At 48.5% G+C, this 26,504-nt stretch overlaps 1 protein-coding gene across 2 annotated transcripts in view; it reads right to left on the bottom strand.

Annotated features, from left to right (window-relative positions):
• Positions 1 to 26,504, bottom strand: part of Ltbp2 (latent transforming growth factor beta binding protein 2) — a 101,967-nt gene that overhangs the window by 14,218 nt on the left and 61,245 nt on the right. The window contains exons 9-19 of one of the 2 annotated variants that reach the window (XM_074067538.1): positions 21,716 to 21,790; positions 19,819 to 19,941; positions 16,354 to 16,518; positions 15,880 to 16,095; positions 14,784 to 14,803; positions 13,568 to 13,607; positions 12,664 to 12,777; positions 10,726 to 10,845; positions 9,875 to 10,003; positions 5,244 to 5,363; positions 317 to 436 (exon numbers count right to left, since the gene is read on the bottom strand). In XM_074067538.1, the coding sequence (XP_073923639.1) occupies positions 317 to 436; positions 5,244 to 5,363; positions 9,875 to 10,003; positions 10,726 to 10,845; positions 12,664 to 12,777; positions 13,568 to 13,607; positions 14,784 to 14,803; positions 15,880 to 16,095; positions 16,354 to 16,518; positions 19,819 to 19,941; positions 21,716 to 21,790 (1,242 nt within the window). The remainder of the gene's footprint in view (positions 1 to 316; positions 437 to 5,243; positions 5,364 to 9,874; positions 10,004 to 10,725; positions 10,846 to 12,663; positions 12,778 to 13,567; positions 13,608 to 14,783; positions 14,804 to 15,879; positions 16,096 to 16,353; positions 16,519 to 19,818; positions 19,942 to 21,715; positions 21,791 to 26,504) is intronic. The other variant, XM_074067539.1, reaches the window with a different exon arrangement.

The raw sequence follows: 26,504 nt of genomic DNA, 5'->3' as shown, positions 1-26,504 counted from the left end.
CTAAGACCCTGAGGCTCCTCACCCCACCCCACAAGAGCTAGTTACAGAAACTTCTGAGGCCTTGGGCTGTAGCTCCAGAACGGATGTGGCCAGGGAACAGAGGAGGCTCCCACCCTAGCTGATTCAGAGGGCAGAGCCCCGTGACTGAAGCACACCCATGCCATACTCAGTGTCATCTGGGAACTCAGTAGATCATGGAGGACAATAGCCTCTAAGCCACTTCTCTCTGCCCACCTCTTTTCCTCCCTGTGTGTGGGTTCAACCAGCAATTCCAAGGCTGAATGACCCTCTCAGTGCCTTGTCATGCAGCCCTCACCTACACAGCTTCCACTTTGGCCCCTGTAGCCCTCCTCACAGGCCAGACAAGTGTAGGAACCAGGGGAGTTGACGCATCTCCCATCAGGACAGGTGCCAGGGTGACGACATTCGTTGATATCTGTAAAACAACAGCCCCTCCCTTTGTCATCTCTGAGAACCACAACTATGGGTGATTCTGCCCTTATGTGTGTGTGTCGGCGGGGAGGGATTGGGGAGAGGAATATCAACTCTTATATAGATGAAAACTAGGAAAAAATGAGAGTCTCCCTGTGTTCCCAACTCCACCTCCCACTCACTGTCCTGGACAAAACAGAGATGGAAGAACTTAAAAATGAGGATGAGAGACTCCCCGGATGGGTGCAGTAGGCTGTGGTTACTGTTAGCTGTGGGAGGTCAGAGCTCTATTTTGTGGCCTGGACTGTTCAGGCTGGGCCTTCATATCACCCTGCTGAACTTTAACCCTTTACAAGTGGTAGCCATTACTGGATTGGATGTGCTTGGCACAACAACCAGTTGGACTATTGCCATAGGCTGCAGAGTAGATTACCAAGGGGCAAAGAGAGCAAAATGAACTTCTCTGGCCCAGAAAATGATGACCCAGGCTGAGCACCCAATTCTGGATATGGCTCAAACTAGCCTTGAGGCTGAGTACAGATGGAAGTGTTGAGGCTGGCAAGCCCTCTCTTCCAGAGTGGCATCAGACCTTTCTTCCAGCCAAGAGGCATAGGGGTCTCAGGACCCACTCTGCTGAGATCCAAGGATGTCAGACAGTAAGGACAAGCCTGGATACCAGCCAGACAGGCAGGGGAAGAGCAGACCCAGGAAGGTGAATGACAGCAAGGAGAAGGAGGGAGAATTTCCCCCAGGAACTGAGTGCTGGGATTTTCTCCAGCTACCTGGAATATTAAGGAACCAATCATCCAAGGTAGCCAGGGGACTTGGATTGAGGTAGGGAGGTCATACTAGAGGGACTAAACTCTGGGTCAGAACCACAGGAGAACACTATGCTCCTTTGGTCCAATGTCAAGGCTCCCCTTCACCATTTGTGAAAGATTGGCCAAGCTCCAAAGGAAACAGGAGGATTTTTCTTCCTAAATGGGTAATTGTCGTTCTCCTGGAGGAAGTCCACCCAGTTTATGCAGATTTAGAGGCCCTAGTGAGCAGAAGGAAGACCTACTCAGCACCTATAGAGGAAAAGCAGGAGACAGACCAAGTGAAAGAACACAGGCTTTCTGTGCCAACAGTTGGCACTGTGGAGCAGGACATGGACATGAGATGAAGGGTGAAAATGATTCCTCCCTGAAGTTGTTTGGTCTACAGAAGTCAGGACACATCAAAGTCTTCTATCCCAGGGAACTGGGACCTGTCAGGCCAAAGCTTGACCGTGAGGCTCCAGAAGGAAACATATCCACAGAGCGGTGGTTATTCAGAATTGGTATTTGCAAAGATGCTCACAATTTCTACACAACCTTGGAGACATTGAAATAAGACTCACATCTGGAAAGAGAGCAACCATGAGCTACTAGTTGGGTGTGGTGACACCAAGCTAAATTATTCTAAAGGTCTCTATAAAGATGGAGAGAATGAAGGATCCAGGACCACCAACTCTAGCCATCCAGGAGACAGCATCAGCACAATGGCCTGCTGGTCCTGGTTGAGGCACCTGAAGGAGGATGGGAAAAACCATTGGGAATGAGAAGTGATCCCTTATCCCTAAAGTCTTGCTTTAGGGATGCAAGACTTTGGGAATGAAAAAGAAAGAAATTGAAGGAAGGATCCTCCTAAGTCCATTCTGAGTTAAAAAGGAAATCTTTGGACCTCTCTTGCAGGGATCAGGCTATGCAGATAGATAGTTTGCCAAGAAGAAAGGGCGCCATGGTGTTTCCTACCCCTAACATGCCAAGCACATCTGCTAGAGGTGAAGTGTATAGCACCCAAACTGGACATGTAGGAGACGTAGTACTAATGCTATCCACAAAATATTCCGGGTCTCCATTTCTGGGCCATAGCAGGCTTGTGCCAATTTGTTCCTTGAGGATGGGTAGAACTATAAGATTTGTGCTGGCCAATGAGCTGTGAGTAGATATGATGTGTGCAATTTAAGGACCAAAGCATTTTCTTATGTGCAACCCTCTAGAGTGCTCTTAATTTCTTCCATGGAGACTAGCCATACTCCAGAGACTGGCTATTCCTTTATCGTAGTTCTAGAGTAAGGAAACAGGAGGGCAGAACCCTCAGCTGACCCACCATGGGCCAGCTAGCATTGATGAGATAGAATCTTGGCTGTGTTCTCTGTCACTAAGATTGAGGCTGTTTGTTAATGCAGCGTAATCCAGTCTATTCTGGCACACCACTGCTGGCTTCTTTCTTAGACCCCCTTCTCCCCCAGGCAGCAATGATCATATGTGACAGGCCTGTCAACAAGTGGGAGAGAGAGAACAGAAGGTCAGAGCAGTCCCTCAGTCTCCACCTGAGACAGGAAAGGACTCTCTTTAATGGGACTGCATCTAACTGAGTCACTAGCCAAGCCAATCAAAGGAGCCAGAGTGGATTCCATCACCACATATCCTGAAGATGTTCCACCAACCTTGTGGTACCTGGACTGAAGTCAGGACTGGGTGGAGATTTTTCTGCCTAGTTGAGGGTTTGAAATTTGGTAAGTTTATGGTATGTTTTGGTAAGTCTCAATACTCCAGTTGATGGCAGGAACTATTTGTTTATTGCTGTATTCCCAGCTCATGGTTGGTACACAGCTGGCACTCAACCAATATCTGCTGACCAAAGAATGGGACAATGTGCCTAAAACTTCACCCATCGTCCTATTTGTATAAGGTTGCTGAAAAGAACCCCAATATCTTCATGGCAACAGTCTCACCAGGGAGTAGGTTGCCAGCTTGCCAGTCTACTGTCTGTATACTAGGAGCCCCTCTGCCCCCCCTGCCAAGCTTCTCTTTCAGGGGTCAGCCTCTGCATGAAGAGATGTTCCTTGTGAGAGCTTGGGATGGGGGTGGGAAGGAAGCTCATGTAGGAGCCAGAGCTCAGGACACCTTGGATGTGGGTGGGGAACAACAAAGACCCTGGCAGTGTACAGGAGAATCTATTCCCTGTTCATGAGAACAGGGAGTCCTGGTTTGACGGAAATGCCATTGAGACTATTGCATGGGCCACCGTCCAGACCACTCAGCCTCTCACCAGAGACTCTGGGTTTCAGTGAAGAGAGTGGTTTCTTCATTGGAGAGAGAAGAAAGAGGGAGAGGAAATTGACTGGGCTCCCGGGGTGATGGGCCGGGTCTGTGGTTACTGATGGAAACCTGGAGAAGTGTGCAGACTACATCATTCTTTCTTTCAACAGTCCTGGAGTGTCTGCTCAGGGCCAGGAACTCGGCCTGACCTCCCAGATGAGGTGAGTGTCTAGAACCTACCCTCTGGATGGGATGGAGAAGATCCAGGGGAAGACACTGGGTGAGGGGGAGTCTGGACATGAAAAAGGGTAAGATGACTCTGACAGTGATGTTTCTTTGTACCAGAGGCGGTGATGAGCACCTTGCATGTGTTGCTTATCCAGTCCTCACTAGAGCCTCTGAGATGGGCATGATGGTTTCCATTTCCAGACATGAGACAAGAGCCAAACCCAGGCCTGTCTGCACCAGAGCCCATGCCCTTAACATGGGCTGGTTAGTATAAATCTGATATTTCACATGCTCTGGTATTTTCTTTGCTCATTTCTACTGCCCCTTCCCCCTTTTTTGCTTTTCTTTTTTAATAAACCATAATGTCAAATTCATAATATTGCAGTGATTCTTAAATGAGCTTATCTATCTAGTACTTAACCACGGCCAGCTGGCCAGTAGTGGGTGCCTTCACTCCACATTCTCCTGGAGAATGCCATGTTGTCTTGTCACTATCAGCCTAATGAGGATAATTAGCTCATAATTAGCTGGAAGTGGCTTCCAGCTTTAATCATGCTTAGGCCTGAGCTCTAAGGGGCGGGGGTTGGGGAGCATCATGAGGAAGGTATTGAGAGGAGGTGACACACTGGGGGTAAAGAGAGTTGTCTGCCCTGCATCTGCAGCCACCTCTCCCCTTGGCTAAGATCTCCTAGGACTCTGGATCTGGCTTCCTTCACAAGGAACACAAGTATACCCCTTACTTCTAGGACTCTTTGGACGAGGCAAGTTCTGGCCAGGGAAACCTAGAGGCTGTTAGGGAGTCTAAGCCTAAGCTTGGACCCAGGGCAGTGTTTTCCCAGGTAGAGTCTTGATTTATTCCCATTTATTCCTGCCTCACAGCCATTCTTGAGGGCACATGATCTAGTCCTTCTGCAAGCATTTAATATGCCGGCCTGGCAGGAAGATGGTGGTGACACAGCTGCTAGGAAGTTTTCAGAGCTGATTTGATAGTAGCAGGCTTTTGTGAGGAGAGACCAGTTGGCAATGTCCCAGAGATCTTTTGAGTTTGTGTCTAGGAAAGGAAAGAAGGATCTTGGATCTCTTCCATCATTCATTCACTCATTCGTTCATCAACTAGCATTTGTTGAGTGCCATGGGTCATCTAAGCACTGTCCTGTATGAAGGCTGTATGGTCCAGCCTTCAGAAGCTCATGGTCTCAGATGCTTTAGCAAGAAGGTTTAGTCTCCCAGACAGACTGACTCTTCCTCTGCCACATAAAAAGAGCCCATTTTTCAAGGTGAGGGATCAAAGGTGTGCAAAGGAGATATTCCTGGGGTATTCTGTAGATTTGTGCTTCCCTGATGCAGGAGACAGACAGGATGCCAAAATATTACCAAGGGGACAATAGATCTCAGGAATTCAGAGACATGTCTCTGTGCTTAGGAGTGGGCTCATCATCAAGGAACTCATCGGTGGACAAGCTAGAAGGGGATTTGGTGATGGACAGTGTGTGGGGTGGCAGGTTGACTCCTTACCTCGGCAGAGTCCCTTCCCGACCATGATGTAGCCTGGATCACACTCACAGTGGTATGAGCCCTCTGTGTTGCTGCATCGCCCCCCACTGCACACCTCTGGCTGCTCACACTCGTCTATATCTGCAAACACACAGGACAGTCCTGCGGCAAAGCTTGCTCTGGAGAAGGTCTTGAGTCATCCTTTTCAGAGGCCAAGAAAGGAAGGCAAACTTCCTGCAGCTGTGATTGGCTGGAGGCGTCCTAGGCCAGGTCTGAGACTGATCAGACCCTACTGATCCCCGAGCTCCTTTCTTCCAGGAGAGACTACTTTGGGGGCCCATAGGGGTACTTGCACCTATCTCTTCCTCCTGATGTGAGGACTGCTCTTGAGATCAGGTGGCAGTCCATATGATATGATCTGAGAAGCCCAACAAAATCCTTACCCCCTCCCACCCAGTAGAACAGATATTGGGTCTTCTCTTACTCCTAGGGTTTTTGTTTTGTCTTTTTTTTTTTTTCCCCGCTATACTTGGGTTTGAACTCAGGGCTTTGTGCTTGCTAGGCAGGCACCACTTGAGCTGCATCTCCAGCCATTGGGTTCTTCTTAAGGACCTTCTTAAAGGCTGGGAGTTACTCAGTCAGAGAAAGATAGGATTCTATTCTAGGCAGCTAAGGACCTGTAGGGTATGGTGGCTCTAAAGTCCAGCCTCAGTCATGCCACTACTTGTTTAAGCCCCTACCAGGGCTCCCTGTTTACCTCCAGTCCTGCCTTAGCCTGGTTCACAAACCTGGCCCCAGCCTGGCTGTATTTGCTAATTTGCACTAGACCCTTGATATAACCTGAGCTACAGCAGATCTCCACTGGCTCAGCCTCCAAGCCTTTGTTCACAGGTGTGCCTCTGCTGGTGTGTCTTTCCTCACCTTGATGGCCAGCACACTCCTACTCCCATTTCAAGCACTGGCTCAATGTATCAACTTTGGGTCCTTGTGGCCACTTCCCATTCCCTACTCTACCATCAAATTCATGAAGGCCTCATCTTTGACCCTCCCCCAGCACTGGTTCAAATACTCCACAGAATCCTTGTGCACACTGATACTCCAGGTGAAGATAAGCACAGTGCTTGTCTGGTAGTAGTGAGTCCTGAACTAATGTGAGCTATTAATATTCTGGCATAAAACCTACCCCTTAGAACCCAAGCTCCTCGACCTGGTGTGTAAGATCTTTCATGACCTGGCCCCTGCCCGCTTCTCTCATCTAGTTTCCAGTCTCCCACATGCCTCCTAGGCTTGGCCACACAGGACCTGCCTCTGAGCCTCTGCATGTACTTCTCCCTTGCCTGGATTGTGTTCCTACCCACCAGCTTCACTGTCTCCTACTCATTTTTGGTGAGGCTAATTTTTTTCCTTGCAGCCTACACAGTTCTTTCCAGGGCTCCCTTTGGACCCAGCCCTTAGGATAACTGTTCACTGATTTGCCATCTTCTCCCAGATGACTGGGAATGTGTCTTGTTGTCTCAGTGTCTCCTATGCCCTGTACAGGACCTTATCAATGCTCACTAAAAGAATTGAATAAAAATCATTTGTTTATGTGTAGCGTTTCCAGTTGAGCAGTCCTTCATAAAACTCCTGTATACCTTGGAGCCACTGGCAGAGGTGTCACATGTGTACTCCTAGGTCCCTCTCTGGAGATCCTAAGCCTCAATATAGGACAGGACCAGGAACCTGCATTGCAACAACTTTTCAGGCAATTCAGAAATAGCTGTCTTCACTTTGAGAAGCTCTAAATGCCAAGGAAGAGAAAAGGAAGCTCACAGGCAGAGCCATATATGGGAACTTGATGAAGAACCCCTGGAAGGGTGGGGCCAGGACTGCTGTCTGATAGATGGTTCTGGGTAAACTGACTCTATAGAGGAAAATGGAAATGGGGGAAAAAAAAAACACCCAGGATTTTAATACCCATGCAAAGATGGTCTCCAGATGAATTAAGGCATCCCAATAAAAGGTAAAGGTGTAACTTAATGAGAGAAAGAGTGGGACAATATCTTTGTGACTTAAGGGAAGAGAAAGACTTCTCAAGCCAAACCCCCAAAATATCAACAATAAGGCAAAAAAAAAAAAGTGAGTTCCCTAGCATTAAAATTAAGGATTTCTGTTCAAAGAAGGACATGAGGATAAGTTAGTGGACAGAGGACAAAATGAGAGAGACAATAACTAAATCCACATAAGCACCTAGAATACACAAGAAAAAAATAGCAACCACCCTATGAAAACTGAGCAAAAGACAGGAACAAGCAATTGAGAGATGAGGAAACCCAAAGGTCAACGCATAAAGAGATGCTCATACTTATTAGTAACTTAAAATAATAAAGTGTTTAAATATTTAATATTTAAAGAATTTAATTAACCAGTTCTTTATATTAACTTAAAAGTTGTGGTTTATAGTAATTAATTATATAAATTAACTCAAAATCAATACTAAATTAAGTGGTTGGAATAATGAGACATCACTTTATGAGACTGGAAAGCTTTAGGAAGCGGATGCTGTGCTGGACAAGGGTTCTACAAGTGGCAGCCAGCCTCCACTGGGAGAAGCACTTCAGCTGACGCAAGCTCCTCCCCTTCCCCCAGCTGTCAGGGCTGGCAGAGTCACCAGGATACCCAGGCGGGCACAGATCAGAACCCCTTTCTGGGCCAGACCTGGCAATCCAATGCCCTGCAGCAGCCACAGCTGGCCCCAGGCCAGCTCTCCAGTCTGGGTCTGCAGAGAGCAATACTTCAGACCATAATACCTGCCCAGGCTGCTGAAGCCTGGAGAAGCCCTCTGTTCCCTGCCTTTTCCCTGGCTCTACCAGCCTGCTCTGAGCACCACTGCCTGAGTCACCTCCCTGACAGCCAGCAACTGAACCACCACCCTTGTGCTCACAAGTTCTCCTGGCTGTCACTGCCTGAGGGACGGCATCCAGGCACTTCGGCCTGGCACTCCAGACACTTCCTGAACTGGCCTCAACTCCTGCCACTTCCTCCATGGACCCTACACTCCAGTCACACTGATGTCACCATTATTACCAGGGCTTGCCAGGCCTGTTAACAATTCTGCTCTCTGTAAAAATGGTTCCCTTTGCCTGGAATACTTCTGTTCCCTCCATTCTGGTTCCTGTTCTGCAGTGGTATCTAACACCCTGCATGGAAGGGAGTGTGTCATTGGAAGCAAACTATGCTTTGGAGCTGGAGTGACTTTGTTCTATTTCTAGTTCTGCCATGACTAGGTGTGAGTCCCTAGGTGTTTCAACTCATCTTTCTGGGCCTCAGTCTGCTAAACTATAAAATGGGATAATGACTGCATGGGTTGGAATGATGTATTTCATATAATAAAGTGCTTAGGACAGTGCTGGCATAAAGTAAGTGCTCATTAAATGGTAGCTATTACTATTCTACCCCAGCTCAAGCATCTCTTCTGAGAAACCTTCCCAAATTCCCTTCTACAGAGAGAGCCAGTGGCTCATGTCACCATTCACACTCATCTCTCAGCATCAACAGAGCTTACACAGTGCCTGTATCTAAGTGTTCAATGCTTAAGTTATCCCTGAGTGGTGTGCACGGTTCTCTCACTGTTCCATTAAGTTTGGTGGTCTGTCTCCTCTACCTCCCTTTCCCCCATAATCAAATGAGGGATTCACAGGCCAGATCTTTGGGAGATGAGAACCCAAGGGGACCCTGGCAAAAGGAGGATACATAGCTCCCCTGACTGTTCTGTGCGACCTGCTGGGCTACTCTGGCCAGAGCCAGCAAATGTGAGCCCCAAGAACAGGCAGTGCCATTCTCAAAGTGAAGGCTTCTCAACCGGTTATGAATCTTAGGGCACCACTTGGAAGGTGTTCCCTTATGTTGTGAATTCATCATAAAAATGTATGGGGAGTGTTCAGTTTTTTGTTTGTTTGTTTTTGTGGTACTGGGGTTTGAACTCAGGACCTACACCTTGAGCTACTTCACCAGCTCATTTTTGTGATTTTTTTTTTCAAGATAGAGTCTCATGAAGTATTTGCCCAGGCTAACTTTGAGCCATGATCTACCTAATCTCTGCCTCCTGGGTAGCTAGGATTACAGGCATGAGTCACTGGCACCCAGCAAGTGTTCTGTTTTTAAAGTTTAAGTTAGATATGAGTTTACCAAAGGTCCCCTAACACTGGGCCAGGCCTTCCCAGGGAAGGTCAAAACCTGGGGGTGTCTTTAAGCAGCTGGGGACCTGAGCTTTCAAAGGCACACCTGTTCCCCAGTCTGCCATAAGCCCCAGGTCTACATCCTCATGGGTCACCCGCCCTCTCTAAAAGAAAAGCATCTCCTTGTCACTCAAAGTTTGTAGACTTGGCTTTTGGTCCCCACTGCCAGCCAAGTTCCCTGACCTCTGCTTGGCTCCAGCCACAATTCCATTAGACCTTTGCAAATATTGCTGCCTTTTGGATTCATATCCTTCCCTATGATCTTGGTGTAGGGTCAGCTTCCTCCCAGGTCCAGGCCAGAGACTCATCTATCTTGCCACAGCTCCCACAGTCCCCACACTGCAGCACTGTGCCTGGGGCCTGTGAACACTTGTTGCATGTGGCTAGGATGAGTTCTTTTGTGCCTACCCCAGGGCCAGAGCAGGCTTGGCTTACCTTGGCACTCCTGTGTGGCTCCTGAGGTTGACAGTGTGTAGCCAGAGTAGCAAATGCAGGAGTAGGAGCCCACACTGTTGATGCAGCGTCCTTTTCCTGCACAGGGGTCCCTTAGGCACTCATTGTCATCTAACCAGAGGGAGACAGGGAGGGAGGTCAATGAAGCCAGTATACCTTTTTCTGGGCATCTGCTAGCAAACTGCCCTCACTAAGGGATGGTGCTGTGTAGCATGAAAGCGGTGAAGGAGCAGGAAAAGCGGGGAGATGAAAGTCTCCAAGACTAAAAGTTACAGGGTTGGCTCACGGGGCCCACTCAGGCACTAGTTGTCTAGGGTAACTACCAACACCTCCTCTCAGTCCCTTGTCCCTTTTCCCCATTAGCTTAGTGATCATATCCTTTCTCCTTCAAGACCACAGTGGATGCTTCTCTTTTGTACACACACACACACACACACACACGCAAAATATTTCAGTGAGAGAAACAAGGCTCAGACTTGATGATCTAGCTTGGCCTCAAACCTCTCCCTAGGGATGGCCCTGGTGGAGAACTTGGTTTGCTTTACAGGTAACAACATGGCCAGTTAGGGGGTAGGCTGAGCTCAGAGATGATGACTACAAGAGGCTGGCTGGGGTACCCACTCTCCTGGAGTCTGGAGGCATTTGGGTAGGCCTCACAAACTGGTCTTCTCCCAAAGGTCAAATTAGCTTTGTCCACAGGGACTGTGATCCTAAGGTCATCAACCACATTGTACTACTTGGACCTCTGGTGGCTAGACTCCTGACTTAATTCCCCAGCCCCTGCTCCCATTATTCCCACCCACTCAGCAGGAGCAGGATGCCCTTGTAAATACCCATGCAGTAGGCCTGACTGGGGTGCAGCTGATAGCCAGGGCTGCAGACACATCTATATCCATCTAGGAGGTTCTCACAGGTTCCAGGGCCACAGATATTGGCAGCACATCTATCAATGCCTGTAGGAGAGGGAGCAAGCAGAGGTTATGGCAGGGTGGAAGGTAGACAAAGGCAGGGGAGCAGGGTGAAGGCTGGGGTTCAGGGACCCTCAGAAGGTCTATCCCATTTTTGCCAGGTTCTCCCATATTCAGGTATAGCATGGCCTTGTGTAAGACCCATGAAATCTCTGCTAGGTGGCTGAGCCCTGCCCAAGACAGAGCTTGCAGTAGTGTATCCTCCTGACAGGGACCCATACTCCCTGCAAATGGCCTCCATCACTCACTCTGAATTACACAGAGAGCCCACAGAGCCCAGGGCTACCCCTCCCTGGCAACTCCTACCAAGCTTCCCTAGACAGACAGAGCTGGTGAGTAGCGTGCAGAGATGGCCGAGGCTAGAGAAGTACCTGATACTTAAAATATGCTGAAGGAGTGAGTAAACCAATAAGCAAGTGATTCTCTCATCCTCTGTCCAGCCTGAAGTCTTAGCCTAGTGCCCACAAGCCCAGGGGTCCCTGCCCTGCCCCCACCATTTTGACACAACCCTGGAGCCCCAACTGAATAGGTTGGACGTGAGTGGCCTCTGTTGGTACATAGAAGGGCTTCATGATAGTTGGACTAAATTGAACACACACACTGGCCAGATTGCAAGGTCACTCTCTTCCTGGCCTGGTTTCAAGTTTGTGTCTACCTTGGGGCTCATGAAAGTCCCCAGCCAGATTCTAAATGTCTGCCCAGAGGGTGAGGTTGGAAGTTGCCAAGGAGAAGGGGCACAGCCTCTCAGTCTCTGAATTCCCTGACTGAGGCTGGCAGTAGTAGGGCTCTGTTACTCACGTGACTGAGGGCACTGCTGAGCCCAGCCTGGCTTCCGTGAACCCCAGCCCTTCCTCTAGACCCATTACACTCAGCACTCCCTAACTGTGCCCTTCACCCAGTCCATCCTGCTTGCTGGGAAGGTGCTGCCTGGTGCCTCACTCTGGAGCCCAGGGTAGAGAGGCCCTGGGAGAGGTCAGCGGGGGACTCCCAGGAAGGCCAGAGCTCAATCCCACCTCCTACTCTCTGGATTGTTCCACCAGGCTGCAAGGATTCTCCCTTTGCGGGGTTAAATCCACAACTACCTCCACCTTTGCCTCCTGCTCAAGGTGACTTGGGTTTTCGGCTGACAGCACAATCAGCCTCTGAAGAGGGCAGGTGGGACACACATACATGTACAGGGAGCAGCTGTGACAAATGCCACAAAGCTGGCTTTGCTTCTCTTGAACCAAGTCCCCAGACAATGAGCCTTTGAGGAAGGCACATTCCAAAGCAAGGTGGATTTGCCAGAGACCTCCCCCACACTCGCCCTCATCCAGAATACAGGCTCTGGGGCACTTAAGCAACCTCGGGTAAGAGAACTGTGTTCTTTCCTGAAAATAGCCTCCCTGTAAACAGGCAGTCACCACTGCCAGGGCTCTCCCTGACTCAGGGGAAACAGCCCAGGGGAGCTCAGTTTCTGCTCCACGTGTTCCCCTTCCTCAAGAGGGCCCTCAGGACTCTCCTGAAAAATCACTGGCTTCCCCAGAGACCTCTGAGTAAGACCCTCCCCCAAGCGTCCCTTCCCTTTTGCTATCCAGGGCTTGAGCAGCACTTCAAGCAGGGCTGTTCTCACTAAGGGGACCTTATGCTTTCTGTAAGATGAGGCCAGGGCCACAGAGTCTGGACAGAGTCATCTGGAGCTTATTTATCTGCTTGATGAGACAAGGGAGGGATTCCACTCCAGATCCTGCCCTAGAGTCAGCTCTGTTCAACTCCACCTCACAAAGATAGGGGCAGAGTGCATCCAAGGGCTGCTTCGGTTACCTGGGGTACCCAGTGTCACCAGCACATCAGTAGAGTGGGTAACTTGCTCTTCTTCCCAAGTCTCTGGAATCCCCTGTTCAGGCAGTGGTGGTGTTGGTCTTCCGATGGCATCCCCTGTAATGGGCAGAGGGGGGGCAGGTACCCTTGGCTGGCAGTGGCCATTCCCTCTTCCCTCCTGTTTAGACCCCCAAGAGCCAGGGGTGGCATGCCTCCTAGTCTCCTGCAATTAACGTGGCCTCACAGAGTCAGAGAATCCTAGAGCATATCCAGTCTCCCCTCTTCACGGGAAAGGAAACTGAGGCACACAGAAATGGCCACTTGTTCAAGGCCAGCTTATCCGAGGCAGAGTTTATAGCCCTGGTCTCCTGGTCCCACTTTGTCATTTTTTCCTTCTGTTTTGCAAAGTGTCTTCTAGTTTACAGAACTCTGCCCAAAATACCAACATCTTATTGCCTTGGGAGGTAGCAGGACAGGTGTCATGTCCGTGTCATAGGCAGAGAAAACTGAAACTCAGCCTCCTGGGGTCTAAGCCCAGCTCCAGTGACAGGCAAGCTCAGTTTCAGGGGGTAAGTTGAGTTCCCTGGAGAAAAGAGCTCTGGGAACCTAACCAAGCCGCTGCTTCAGCTGCCTCCTCTTTGGCCTGATTTACATGCTGACTGGCACCATGAGATTCAGAAAAAGTTTGGTGGTTAGGAAAATGTTTGCAAAGCATCATGGGTATTTCACTAACCTCATAGCCCCTTAGGGGTTTAGAGTGCCCGGAAAGAGTGTTCACAGGCCACATCTTCACCACCTCCTCTGATTTGAGCCCCATGGACCAGCTCACATACAGTAACTCTGTTACTTAAGTTTCTCTTTCCCTCCCTCCTCTTTTCCCTGCTTGCTGCTAGGAGGAGGGACTCACCTGGGACCGAGGCAGGTAGATGGGTCACACTGGTTGTGACCTGTACAGAAATGAGAGAAGGTCACTTTTGGTTCCCTATCACTCTCATGACATGCTTCCTTTCCCCACACTCAGCCCACCTCCAGGCTTCCTGTCTAGCTCTCTCATTCATTCCAAGTACTACTAGTAAGTTCTTCCTATGTGCTGGGCATTCTGCTAGGCAGTTTGCACCCATGGCCTTAATCTGATTACCTCCTTGTGACAGTAGGTTGTAATGGTTAGATGAGACAGTGTGTCTTCTGTGCTTGCTCAAGGTTCGGCACATGGCAGAACATCAACCATATGGCATCAAGGCTATGCCCCCCATGTCACAAGTGGTACATGATCCAGAGGTTAACTAGAGCATCCAGGGTCACAGGGCCAATATGGTGAAGCTGCAGTGTGTCCGTCACCACAGTTGCAGACAGAGACAGCTGGGCAGCAGGGAAGCGGAAGAAAAGAATGGCAAAGGACAGAAAGGCACTGAGGTGTGGCTGAGACTGTGAGAACAGCACATGATCCTCCAGGAGGAGAGCAAGTCTGCTGGAGAAGCAGTATTTAGGGACAGTCAGGTTTTTGGGGGCAGGAGACTGGTAGGGACTGGCAGACTAGTGAGGGATAAAGTAAATCCACTCTTTGGGAGCATTTTCTAGGAGGATGCTGAGCCCTGGTCACACAGTGGAATCATGAGCCTAGGGAAAGGGGTCAGATGTCCTTTGCTCAGTGTAGAGGTTTGAGGCCATTCACAGCCATGCCTCTACTTTCCCATGAGCCTCTGATGGAAGGAGACCTTGAGGCATGTGGTAAACCCACTCAGAAAGTGCTAGATCCAGAATGAACCAGAATCAGCCAGCTCTAGGCTTGGTGCATAGCTCTCAAGCTTGAATGACAGCCAGGACTAATGGCACAGTTCCTCCTCCTTCCTAAAGGACCTGACTGTCCCCACAGAAGGCTGTTTATGTGGTAGCTGCTCCAGAATTGGGGTTGTTGTTCTCATTGCCTTCTTCCCAAAGGGTCAAACGGGGTTTTTGGGTCAGGCTCCCCACCCCCCACCTTGTCATCTCTCCAAATAAAGACTGATACACATTCCACCCTTCTCCCTCTCCTCCCTCTTGGGACTCTGCCTGGAGCCCTAATGGCTGCAAGGTCTTTCTCTATGTTACCATTACTCAGCTTCCTAGTGGGAAGACTCACTCACCTGCCCAGCCTGAGAGTCACCTGGGAAGGGAAAGGTGAGAGCATGAGCTTGGGAAGGAGAGGCAGTGGCCTGCCCTTCACTCAGAGTCTGGCTGCATCACAGCCTATACCTCCAACTATGTCCCCAGCAGGGTGAGCATCAGACAGAGCTCAACTCTTACCTGCCTCTGCCTGTCACCCATGTTAGGATCAACCACCTCACAAGTCCAGGTCTGGAAGGCCTGCAGGTAGCTCAGCTTACCTCTTACTGGTGGGAGGAGGCCTCCTGCTTTCCTTCAAGGCATCCAGTGACAGGAGTCCCACCCCTTGGGGCCAGTCCTCCCTACTACTCCTGTTACATACTTCTATGCACTGCCACCTCCTCCCTCCCATGCTCCCTGGCCACATAGGTCACTAAGCTCCTGTCCTGGGCCATAGCCAGAGGAGCTGTTTTAGGAAGGAAAGAAGTTGCCCTTAGCTTAACCAGTGTCCAGCATCCATGACAACTGAGATTGTGTCCTCACTGCCCTGTCCCAGATTTCTGGAGCAATTCTAGCCATTATCTAGTTCACCTGGTCCTAATACATTCCTGGCCTTCTGCACTTGGTAATCTGGGCATGATTTGGTTTTCCAGAGCACCTGCCAGAGAGTTCAAACCCAAACTCTTTTTGGTCCATACCTCCTGGGTCCAAGGTAGCTGAAATAGAGTTAGTGCTCTGACCATAAGGCAAGGTCAGGAGACTGAAAGCCTCTACACTCCCAGGATCTACCTACCAGCTCTCCAGGCCTTACATTGAGAACCAGCCTCAGAAACTGCATCGCTGGCCAGGAGAGGGAGAGGCCTGAACTGTTGGGTGGGCTGCTGTTGACCTCCTCAAGGAACCCCGTGGGATGTGGGCCCTTCTTGACTCCATATGGGGGAAGGACAGAAAGAAGCCTTCCTGTCATGGGAGGCCATGAGAGAAGGTTCCCAGGGCTGGGTGCTGCTGCTCCAAGCTCCTTTTCCTAATGCCCCAGAGATAAACACCAGGCACCCAGGATAAACACCTGGGCCTCTTTGAGGCACTGCCACCTTAGAGGAAAGAGAAAGCCCTCCTTATCTCCCCCAGCCTAGATACCCTTGGCAAGGATGGTCCCAGCCTCAAGCCAGGTGTCGGTGGCCACCCGGAGTGGCTGCTTCTCCACCAGCCCAGGCAGGGGCCCATGGCTCTTCTGTGCTTGCTCCCTGGAGGGCCTGGTCAGTTCCTCTTCCTCAGCTTTCCTCATGGACAAGCGGATGTCTGAGCTTGAGTAGGTGTAGCCGTGGCCAGCAGGACAGATCTCCCTGAAGGCCTCTGCAAAGCCAACATTCAGAGGACAAGCTGAGCAATGCCATTTGTGAAGGAAACCAGGGCCCTCTTTCCCTCCCTTTGGGTGGTCAAGACAATTGTGGCAGCCAGGAGGGAGGAGGCCCCAGGTTGGGATAAGGACTAAAGCAGGGAGGGATGACTAAGTCTTTTGGCTTGAGGGAGGTCTACCCAGGTTGGGGGAAATGGCCACTAGCTGGTAGGGAAGTGCCTTGATGCCCAGAGCTGGGTTGGGAACAGAGTTACCTGTGCCAGGTGGAGGACATTTCTCACACTCGCTGCCCCAGGCTTTGCCCACACGGCTGCAGCAGCATATTTGCTTGGTGATCCGCTGGGCCAAAGGCAGGGTGCAGGTGCCAGGCTCCAGCGACCGGTAGCATAGTCCTTGTTGCATGGAGACAGCTTTGTCCGCTGCAACAGACAGGGCACATGGGGATGGGCAAATGTCCAGTGGGAGGGGAAGTGCCGACAGAGGAACATGGATGGAGGTGTGGCTGGCTGCATGCACTCAGACTAGCCTGGCCCACATGTTAATCTGGAAGTTTGGAGCCCTGCAAACACTCACAACTTTAGGAGGAGAGCCAGGCATGGTGGTAAATGCCTATAATCCCAGCACTCAGGAAACGGAGGCAAGAGTTTCACAAGTTCTAGGCTAGCCTGGGCTACATAGGGAGACCCTGCCCCCCAAAGCCAAACAACAAAAAGAACTTTAGGAGGAATGGCTGCAGTGGATGTTTCATGCTACCTGCCTGATGAGACTCCTGGCTCCCAATCCTTGGATGGAGAATCTGAGAGCAGGACATAAGCATGGAGTTGCTTGACTCAGGTGCTGCATTTAAAGTGTGCCTGAGGATGAGTGGGGAGCACTGTGCTCTGAGAACCACAGACAGCCTCACTGCGGGGATCAGACAGGTGAGAACCACAGGCCTGACGGGAGCTTTAAGGTCAGGGACATTGTCCCAGTCAGCTTTGTCACCAGACACCATCTGCTGTGTCTGGTGCATGTGGGTGTTCAGTAATGCATGTTGAATCTATGGATGGATGATTAGATTAATAAACCAAATACTGAATCTGGGGTGGGGGGTGTAGCTCAGTAGTATAGTGCCTGCCTAGAATGCTCCAGACCCTGAGTTCCATCACCAGTATCACACACACACACACACACACACACACACACACACACACACACACGATGGGCTGGGGTATGTGGCTCAAGTGGTAGAGCACCTGCCTAGACAGCACAAGGCCCTGAGTTCAAAGCCCACTACTCTTCCCCACCAAAAAAAAAAAAAAAAAAAAAAAGACAAAAGAGCAACAAATCCATTGAATCTATAAATTGAAATCCTGTGGATCCCAGTGAGTTTGAGGTATGCTGGACTTAAGTCATAACGACACCACCACAATTGTCCCCTTTCTTGTACTTTCATAGTAAACATTAAAGATCAGCCTCTTGAATACTATCTCAGTGGAAGAAGAGGAAGCCATGCTGGTTGAAACAGACTTAAATCCTTAGAGGGCAGGCTAGACTGTGGGAAGATGAGGAGGGGATAAAGAAGACAACACTCAAAGCTGGGGAATTAGTGATGCTGGGGAAGTTCTGGTCAGGACCAGGACTCAGCAGACCAGATTCAAATCCCTGCTCCCCTGTGAGCTGCCTGGCTCCCTGGGTCTTAGCTTCTTTATGTGTAAATTAAGATGAGAATGATATGCCACAGGTGTCTGCCACCTACATTTCTGCCTGTCAGGCCTCTAGGCCCCAAATTCTGGTATAAACACCCTGATTCTCTATAGGCACCAACCCTTTCCCATCCTGAGTTCACTTCCTGGCTAAAGAAGCAGAGTCCATACCCCAGGTCATAGTAATTGGGTCAGGGACAGACACTTGACCAAGTAGGTTGGGACCCATTCCTGGATGGAAAAGAGATCAAGTTTAACTTGAGTTTGCAAGGCTGAGAAGATGTGGGCCTAGAGCATCTGGTGCCGGCTACATTTGAAGGAGTTATGAAATTAACACAGTAAACAGAGCAAGTGAGGGTATTGTGGGTGCTTGGATCCAGCCAATGAGGCCACACCTGCCCCCCCCACTTCCTAGTTATGCAGATTAATTACTTCTTTTCTGCTTAAGGCAGTTCGAGTTGGATTTCTGTCACTTGCAACCCAAAGTCTCCTGACTAGTAACCTTCTTCACAGTGTCATGGAGATGAAACAGAGTAAGGGGTGTAAGTGCCCTGTCAAAGGTCATGTGTCATACATGGTGCTATCAGGAATCTTCAGGTGCAAGTTCTACCTCTAGCAGCCACTTCCCTGGGGATACTCAAAGGAAGGGCTCTGACCCTTTGAATCCCAGGGTAGAGGTGACTCAGGTAGGCATATCAGAAAGCTGGGCCAGTCTCCATAGATGGCTCTACTGGCCCTGATCAGGTGACAGAGAGAGAGGGCAATGCTCAGAAACATGCCTTCCCCTTCACACATACTGGGAGGTGAATCTTTGGAGGAGGCTGGAGGGAGTGACACTGGGGAGGAAGAGAAAATAAAGACCACTCAGAACCATTTGTGATGCCCTGTATTAAGGGTCTCTACCTGGGGCAAATACAAAAAGGTCACCTTGGATGTTAAGCATGACTGCCTGATAGAATCTTTTGGTTGTTTGTTGTTTGGTGATACTGGGGTTTGAACTCATGACCTCAAACATGCTAGGCAGGTGTCTACCACTTCAGCTAAGTCCCCAGCCTATGATAAAGGAATTGTAAGTGACCTGGTTGTAAGCCCCTCAAGACTTTGACAACATGTCACTGTCACCATGAGGTTTCTTGAGAGCAGACTGATGTGTTCTTCCCATTCTGGGCCCCTCACTCTCTGAGACCCCCTGCTAAGGCTCTTACTGTCTCCTCTCCCTGGAGACAGTCTCTTTTTCCATGGCTGCACCCTCTGGGTGGCACTAGAGTCTTGTTCCTCTGTGTGGCATTCCCAAAGCCAGTACCAGGCAGTTTGCAGGCCCAGGACTTGGCATACACCATGGGGAGCTCTGCTGAGCTGGAGGTGACCTGATCCCAGAAGCCAGTCGGGACTGGTTTCACTCAGTTCTGGTCAGGCCCAAGGAAAGCCACATCTGGACTGTGGCGTCAACTCTGCTGTCTGGGGGTGCTGCCAGCCTGGGCTTCTCTCAGCTGGAAACCACAGAGGTCACTGGAAACAGCTGCCAGAGTGGACATGCATGCACACACACTTTCACAACTTGTGACACCTATGTATTCATGGACATGGAGACACATTCAGGAGGGACCATGGGATTATGGGATAGGGTGCTGATCTATGGACAGCCCCTTAAGAAAGGTCACTTAGCAGCCACATGACTGGTCTGGAAGAGACAGGCATGGCTCAACCAGACACTGTAGCAGAGCACAGACTTCCCAAAGTCAATGGGGCAAAAAATGGGACAGAAATGATCAGAGGAAAAAAGCCAGTAGAAAGAGAAAACATGAATCCCAAACTGCCAAGTCCCAGAAAGAGAGCCAGGAGTAGAAAGTGAAGCAGTAACCGCTGATTCGGGCAGGATGTACACATCATTTGTGTACATTGGCCCAACTCCAAGGTGAGTAGCAAACATGGGCTCAGGTCATGGGGTGATGAGGCCTGGGGAAATGTACTGTTCTGAGCTTGGCCTGCACTCCCAGAGGGTATCCCCCACCCCTGGTCCCTGCCAGCACTCACATACACAGCGGCTCCGTGACGGATCCAGCATGAGGCCAGGTCTGCATGTGCACAGGTAGCTGCCCCTGGTGTTCACGCACTCCGAGTCCTTGCACAGGCCCAGGGTCAAGCACTCGTTGATATCTGCAGGGGAGCAGGGGGGTGGAGGAGATGACCAAGTGCCTAACCCATCCCCTGATAGCAGGGTAGGGCTGTGCAGAGACCTTTAAATACTTTCTTCGAATAAAATGGTAAGAAAAAGAGAGAGCTGCTATTTATTAAGTGTGATTCCTCTCTCTGTGCCTCAGTTTCCTCATTCACAAAATGGGGATAATGAGAGTAACTATCAGACAGTGTTGTTAGAAGGATAAAATGAGATAAAAATTGCAAATCACTTTGTCCAATAACTGGCACATAATTAATCATCCTAATTTGAAGAGTTAACATTTATGGAGTGCCTATTATATGCTGCAGACTGTGCTGGGTATTTAACATACAGTCCCCCACTTAATGCCCACAAGCAACTTTATCTAGTAGATCCACTTGTCCTCATTTGATAGATGAAGAAACTGAGGCTCCAGAAGTAACTTTCCCAGTCACTTAGCTCTGGTGACTCTAGCAAGTCACATGCAAACAGAGGAAACTGGCAAAGGGAACTGTCTGGGTTGGAGGGTGGCAAATAGGTGAATGTCCCTGTGCACGTCTTCAGGGCCCAAGACCCAGGGGAGCATGTCTGCAGGGAGCTGGAAGCAGAAGGCTGAGGTGGCTGGGGAAGGAAGAGTGGATTCAGCAGGAGTGGGTGTATCTGCAGCCCATCATGAGACCTCAGGCAGGCTTCACACCCCTGAGCCAGTGGGGGTGCAGGCTCTTCCTCAGACAAGGAGCTGTATTAGTTTTGGCCCTGACATCTGAAACTTCTCATGCTGCAAACTTCTTCCTGCCAAGGGGAAGCCATGACCCTCATATTCTAAGGACCATCTTGGTGATGGTCCCTCTATTGATGATCATGATGACAGTACAGATGCTAAACAGGAAAGGTTTGTAAGGGGGACCCACCTCCAGCACCAGGAGATAATTCAGGCAGACCCCTGTCATCAGAGCCACCTGCCCACTCACAGGCTTTGGGGAAATTGGCACAGAATGGGAAAGATGACCCAGCTTGGGTATAAAGGGGAATTACTCCTTAGTAGATGCCTCACTGAGACAGAGGTGCCTGGGCAATCCCACTGAGAGCTGGAGGGGAACCAATCCATGTATCTCCAGACCGTGGTCAGAATGATACTTCTGCTAACACAAGCCTGACTTGCCTCCCCTCTGCCTGAGAAGATTCTGGGCTCCTCATCACCTCCTAGAGGGAGCTCCTAAACTGTAACATCATATCCAAGGCTTTCAACAACTTCCCAAAACCTGTGAGTGGTATTACCTCCTGTGTGTACACAGGCTATGTGCCTGGGAACTCTCAGACAGTTCAGCCAGCCCAAACTGCCACTTTGTTTATTCCTCTGCCTAGAAGCCCTGCGCTCCCTTCAGCTGGCCAACATGTACTCATTGTTAAAGGCTTAGATTGTGTACCACCTCTTCCAGGAAACCTTCCCTGATTTTCCCAACATGAGCTGGGCCTTACCAGGAGATCCCACAACACTCATCAAGAGCCTTCCTTTGTTGTGTGTAACTGTTTTCACCTGGGACAGGGATGGGTCTTACCCATCACTATGTACTTAGCACCTGGCTCAGTGGAAGTAGCTCAAACCCCATTCCCCCCACACCTCTGCCACCGTCAACTCTGAAAATAGGAAGGAAGGCTACAGAGAGAGGAGGGTACAGGTGGGTACAGAAGTAGGCTGGGCCCCTTCCCAGACATGGAGACCACATGGGAAGGGGGAGGTTTCAGGGGCAGTGAAAGTTTCAAGGTCCTTACCCTGGCAGTGAGTGAGGTTCAGTCTCTTGTACCCCTGGGGACACTCCAGCTGGCCATTTTCAATCAGTGGGGATGCTGAGGAGTAAAGATACACACAGGTCTCACCGGGGGCCTCAGGGCTCCTCTGTCACCCATGTTGGAAAGTGGGCATAGTCTGGATGTCCAGCCCATTCAGCAGCCCCTCAAGCCATCCATCGCCCTGGGCAGCTGCGCCGTCTGGCTCTCACCAGGCTCTTCCTGGCCCACCTTGTTTTTATTAAAAATGGTATCAAGTGAAATAAACCAGGCACAGAAAGACAAACAGCATGATCTCATTTCTACGTGGAATCTGAAAAAGGCCAACCCACAGAAGCAGAGACTAGAATGGTGGTTACAGGGGCCAAGGTGAAGCAGGGAGTGGTTTGGGGAGTTGTTGGTCAGAGGATACAAATTTCCCTTAGACAGGAGGAGTAAGTTCAAGAGGCCTATTGTTTCATATGGCAACTGTTATTAATAACAATGTAGTATACACTTGAAAATCACTAAGAGCGTAGATTTTTAAGTGTACTCAAAAAATAATCGAGCCAATTGACATATACAGCACATTCAAGGTAATGCATAGGTAATCAACTTAATTTAGTCATTCATATTTCACAACACCATGTTGTACATCACAAGTATAAATAATTTTTGTCAGTTAAAAACAATTTTGAAAAATGCTGAGGAAAAATCATTTTTTCATATGACTGTTGCATGTATGGTTTTCTGCTACATTCACGTCATGCCATGTAACATATGGCTCAACTGAGTTTTTAAATTTTTTTTGGAAATAATTATAGATACACAGGAGCTGTCTGAGCAATAAGGAAATGACTGTCAGTATTTCGACATTGATACACTTTCTGCTTCAGTTTCACAACATCCCTTCTATTTCACAGAGTCAAAAAAAATCCCAAACAATTAACACAAAATTAAAACAAGGAGAACATCTCCATTACGTGGAGGGACAGATGAGTGAGTGTGCCCACCATCTTGTGGCACTCTGCAGGTGGAGCACTCACATAGCATGTGTGGGTTTGATTCCCCAGCACTGCTTTTAAAAAAGAAGAAAGAAAAGAAGCAGAACTTCTCTTTGAGTTTCACAATTCCTTTGCCAAGACAAATCCACCTGTTCTGAAGGGGTACAAGCAATTTTCACAGACCTGTTTCACCCAAAGTTTCATAAAGACACCATAAGGTTCGAGAGGTTAAAGTTAGCTTCACGATGACTTCCTGTAGCGATCATCTTCTGGCCTTGTCTCTCAGGGCAATAACTTGTCTCTGATCACAGTGGTGAAGAATCGTGACACAGCGCTCTCCCTCCCTATCACCTGACTCCAATTCATGTTTGTTTATTTTTTCAATTAACTTTATTTTATTTTTTCTTTTTGATAGAATATATTAATTGTGCAAAGGGATTTCACTGGGATATTTCATACATGAGTATAGCATACTTTGATCTAATTCATCATCATTTACTCCCCCCTTTTCAAACAATTTTATCAGGTTTCATTATTTCATTTTCATATATGTGTATGAAGTACTTCAATCATATCCACCCCCCCACACACACACACTTCATCCTCTCCTTTCACCCTCGCTGCTCCTGCTGGCTCCCACCTCCCAGATGGTCCACCCATTTTACACTCTTGTCATTCTTTTTTGTTTTTCTAAGTCTAGATTCCACATTTGAAAGCGAACGCTCAATGTTTGTCTTTCTGAGTCTTGAGTTTTATTTCACTTAACATGATGATCTCCAGTTCCATCTATTTTTCTGCAAATGACATAATTTTATTATTCTTTATGGCTGACTAATGCTCCATTATATATATTATATTATATACATTATATATGTGTGTACACACACACACACACATACATACATACCACACATCCATTCCTCAGTTGATGGACACCTAGGCTGATTCCACAGTTCGGTTGTTGTGAATTAGTGCTTCTATAAACATGAGTCTATTGTATGCAAACTTGCATTTTTTCCAATATATACCCAGGCGTGGGATAGCAAGATCATACGGTAGTTGTATTTTTAGTTTTTGGAAGACCCTCCATACTGATTTCTAGAGTGGCTGCACTAATTTACATTCCCATAGTGTTTAAGAGTTTCTTTATTTCCCTCATCCTCGCCAACATGTGTTGTTTGTTTTCTTGATGATTGCCTTTCTGACTGGGGTGAGATGGGATCTCAGTGCTGTTTTGATTTGCATTTCCTTTATGGCTAAGGATGGTCGTCATTTCTTCATGTATTTATTGGCTATTTGTATGTCTTCTTTTGAGAACTGTCTGTTCAATTAATTTGCCAGTTTATTAATTGGATTGTTTGTTCTCTTGGTGTTGAATTTTTGGAGCTCTTTATATATTCTGGGAATCTGATGGACAGCTGGCAAAGACTTTCTCCCCTTCTGTAGGTTGTGGTAATTGTTTCCTTTGCTATGCAGAGGCCTTTCAATTTGACACAATGTCCCACTTGTCAGTCCTTGCTCTTGCCAAACCCTGTTTATTCCAGCAGAGCATCACTTGGCTACACTGACAAAACTGTTTGGCAAATCAATACCAAACGGCTTACAAGGCAATTCTCAAACAGCTTATTTTTGTCTAAGAAGTCACTTACTGTGGAGAATACATGTTCTCTAGTTCTGCCTTTCTTTAGTGGTTTACAAAAAAAAAATAGTTCTTCAAATGTTTTATTGTTGAAATCAATTCTTGCAAACAGCAAGAGACATGTGAGAAATACACTTTTCATCCAATTGTACAGCCAAGTTTGAGTGTTTCCATGATTGTAAATCTTTCTTCCTTCTTTCTTTCCTTCCTTCCTTTCTTCCTTTCTTCCTTCTCTCTCTCTCTCTCTCCTCCCTCTTTCCTTACATTTTTGTTCATTTGTTTGAAATGGGGTCTCACCATATAGCCTAGGTTAGCCTCAGACTCATGATTCCCCTGCCTCAGCTTCCAGAGTTCTGCGATTACAGGCAATTCCCGTCATGCCCAGCCTGTAAATGTTTTTCTAGTCATGGTAGTTTTCATTTATCATTAGCTGCTCTCTCCAGGCACAGCATACACTTAAAGCAAGGTTTGTTGTTAATGATAGCAGCTATAAATCTATATTTCGCAGTCTTCTTGGTCATTTGGTTCTTGAGGTACATTTTGGGTCATATGTGATAGGTATTTTTTTTAACATTGTAGTCAGTCATGCATTGTGAAAAGTGTCAGCATTACACTTTTCATGATTGCTTACAATTATGTCCTTTGTAGTATTATGTTGTTGATGTTCTTTTGGTGGTACTGGGGTTTGAACTCAGGGCCCCCTACTTGCTAGGCAGGCACTCTACCTCATGAGCCACTCCGCCAGCCCTTTGTAATATTTTGAACCCACAGTTTCTTTGCAGGAACTTCTTAGAGCCACTTCTGCACTTTGTGAGGCTTGGTTTAGTTAACACCAAACAACCTAAAATCCAGTAAACTAAGCACCATAAACCACACTATGTTGTAATATGACAAAGACAAACAAGGAGTGCCACAGTCTCCTGGAACCCTCCTCCTTCCCTGAGGACACACTGCATGCCAAACAAGACATGTGTCAAATATGGTCTGACATATGGACAGACCAAGTGAGGATATAACCTAGTAAAACCTAATGTTTTTACTATTAAAAATGTAAAATAAAGTTATAATTTACTTTATGTTTTTTATTTTGTTTTGTTTTGAGACAGGGGTCTTGCTATGTAGCCCATGATAGTCTTGAACTAATGATCCTCCTTCCTCAGCATCCCAAGTGCTGGAATTACAGGTATGTGCTACCATGCTCAGATTTGAAATTCTAGTATTTTTTTCCTGTGATGGCCTGCCTTGTTCTGGATTTGCATGGTCCATTGTGGGGATAGGCTCAGTCCTAGCAAGCCACTCTCCTGGAGAGAAATGTGGGAAAATGCTGAGATTGAGACAGAAAGATGGGAGTGAGGTTGGGAAACACTCACATCGCTGGCATAGGGCCTGGTGGTATGAGCTGAGAACAGAGAGGAGGGAAGCGAGAATGGACGTTGTTTGGAGAAACTCAGAAACAGGCTGGTTAGATGCAGCCCAAACATTATGAAGAGCAGAAGGTGGGGGAAAAAAACATAAGGCAGTTGCCAGGGGACCAAGGAATAATGTCAAGTTAGCATTCATGTCATACTTCAGAGTAGGAAGGACATCAGGGCACATAACCCCGTTTCTCACAACAATAATTCGGTAAGGCAGGGTTCCTCATCCCCATTTGACAGATTAGAAAAGTGAGGCTCAGGGAGGTTAAGGCACACGCCCAGGTAAGGAAGTTGGTGGGAGGTGAGTTAGGCTTTGGCCGTAAAGGCTATCTCCTTTCCACTCCACTCTACTCCGAGAAAGAGGGAGAGGGAGAAAGATTATCAGGGAGATTTGATGAGCCAGAAGGTCAGGGCAACACCACCTCTTCAGATGTCAAGAAGGAGCGGATGTCAGGCTTCCTCGGTGAGTGGGAGAGGAGTGGCAGAGAGCTTGGCTACAGCTGGAAGGAAGAGGGGAACCAGCTGCTGGCACTTGCAGAAAACCGTGAGAACCCAAGCAATGCACTGAGCTGAGAGGACCCGGCTGTGGTCATTAGTCTGGAAACAAGCTCTCTCTATACAGTGATTTCCTCCCTTGGTAAGGGGATTCTGAGCTCTTGCTGGTCTGAAGAGAAATTGTTGGACCAGCAATACTTCATGAAGGCAGGCTTCCCAAGAGAAACAGCTGCCAAGCCACT

The sequence above is a fragment of the Castor canadensis genome, chromosome 3 (assembly GCF_047511655.1).
Source record: "Castor canadensis chromosome 3, mCasCan1.hap1v2, whole genome shotgun sequence".
Taxonomy (NCBI): Eukaryota; Metazoa; Chordata; class Mammalia; order Rodentia; family Castoridae; genus Castor; species Castor canadensis.
Note: the sequence above shows the minus strand (reverse complement) of the source record. Positions and strands in the feature narration are given on the sequence as shown.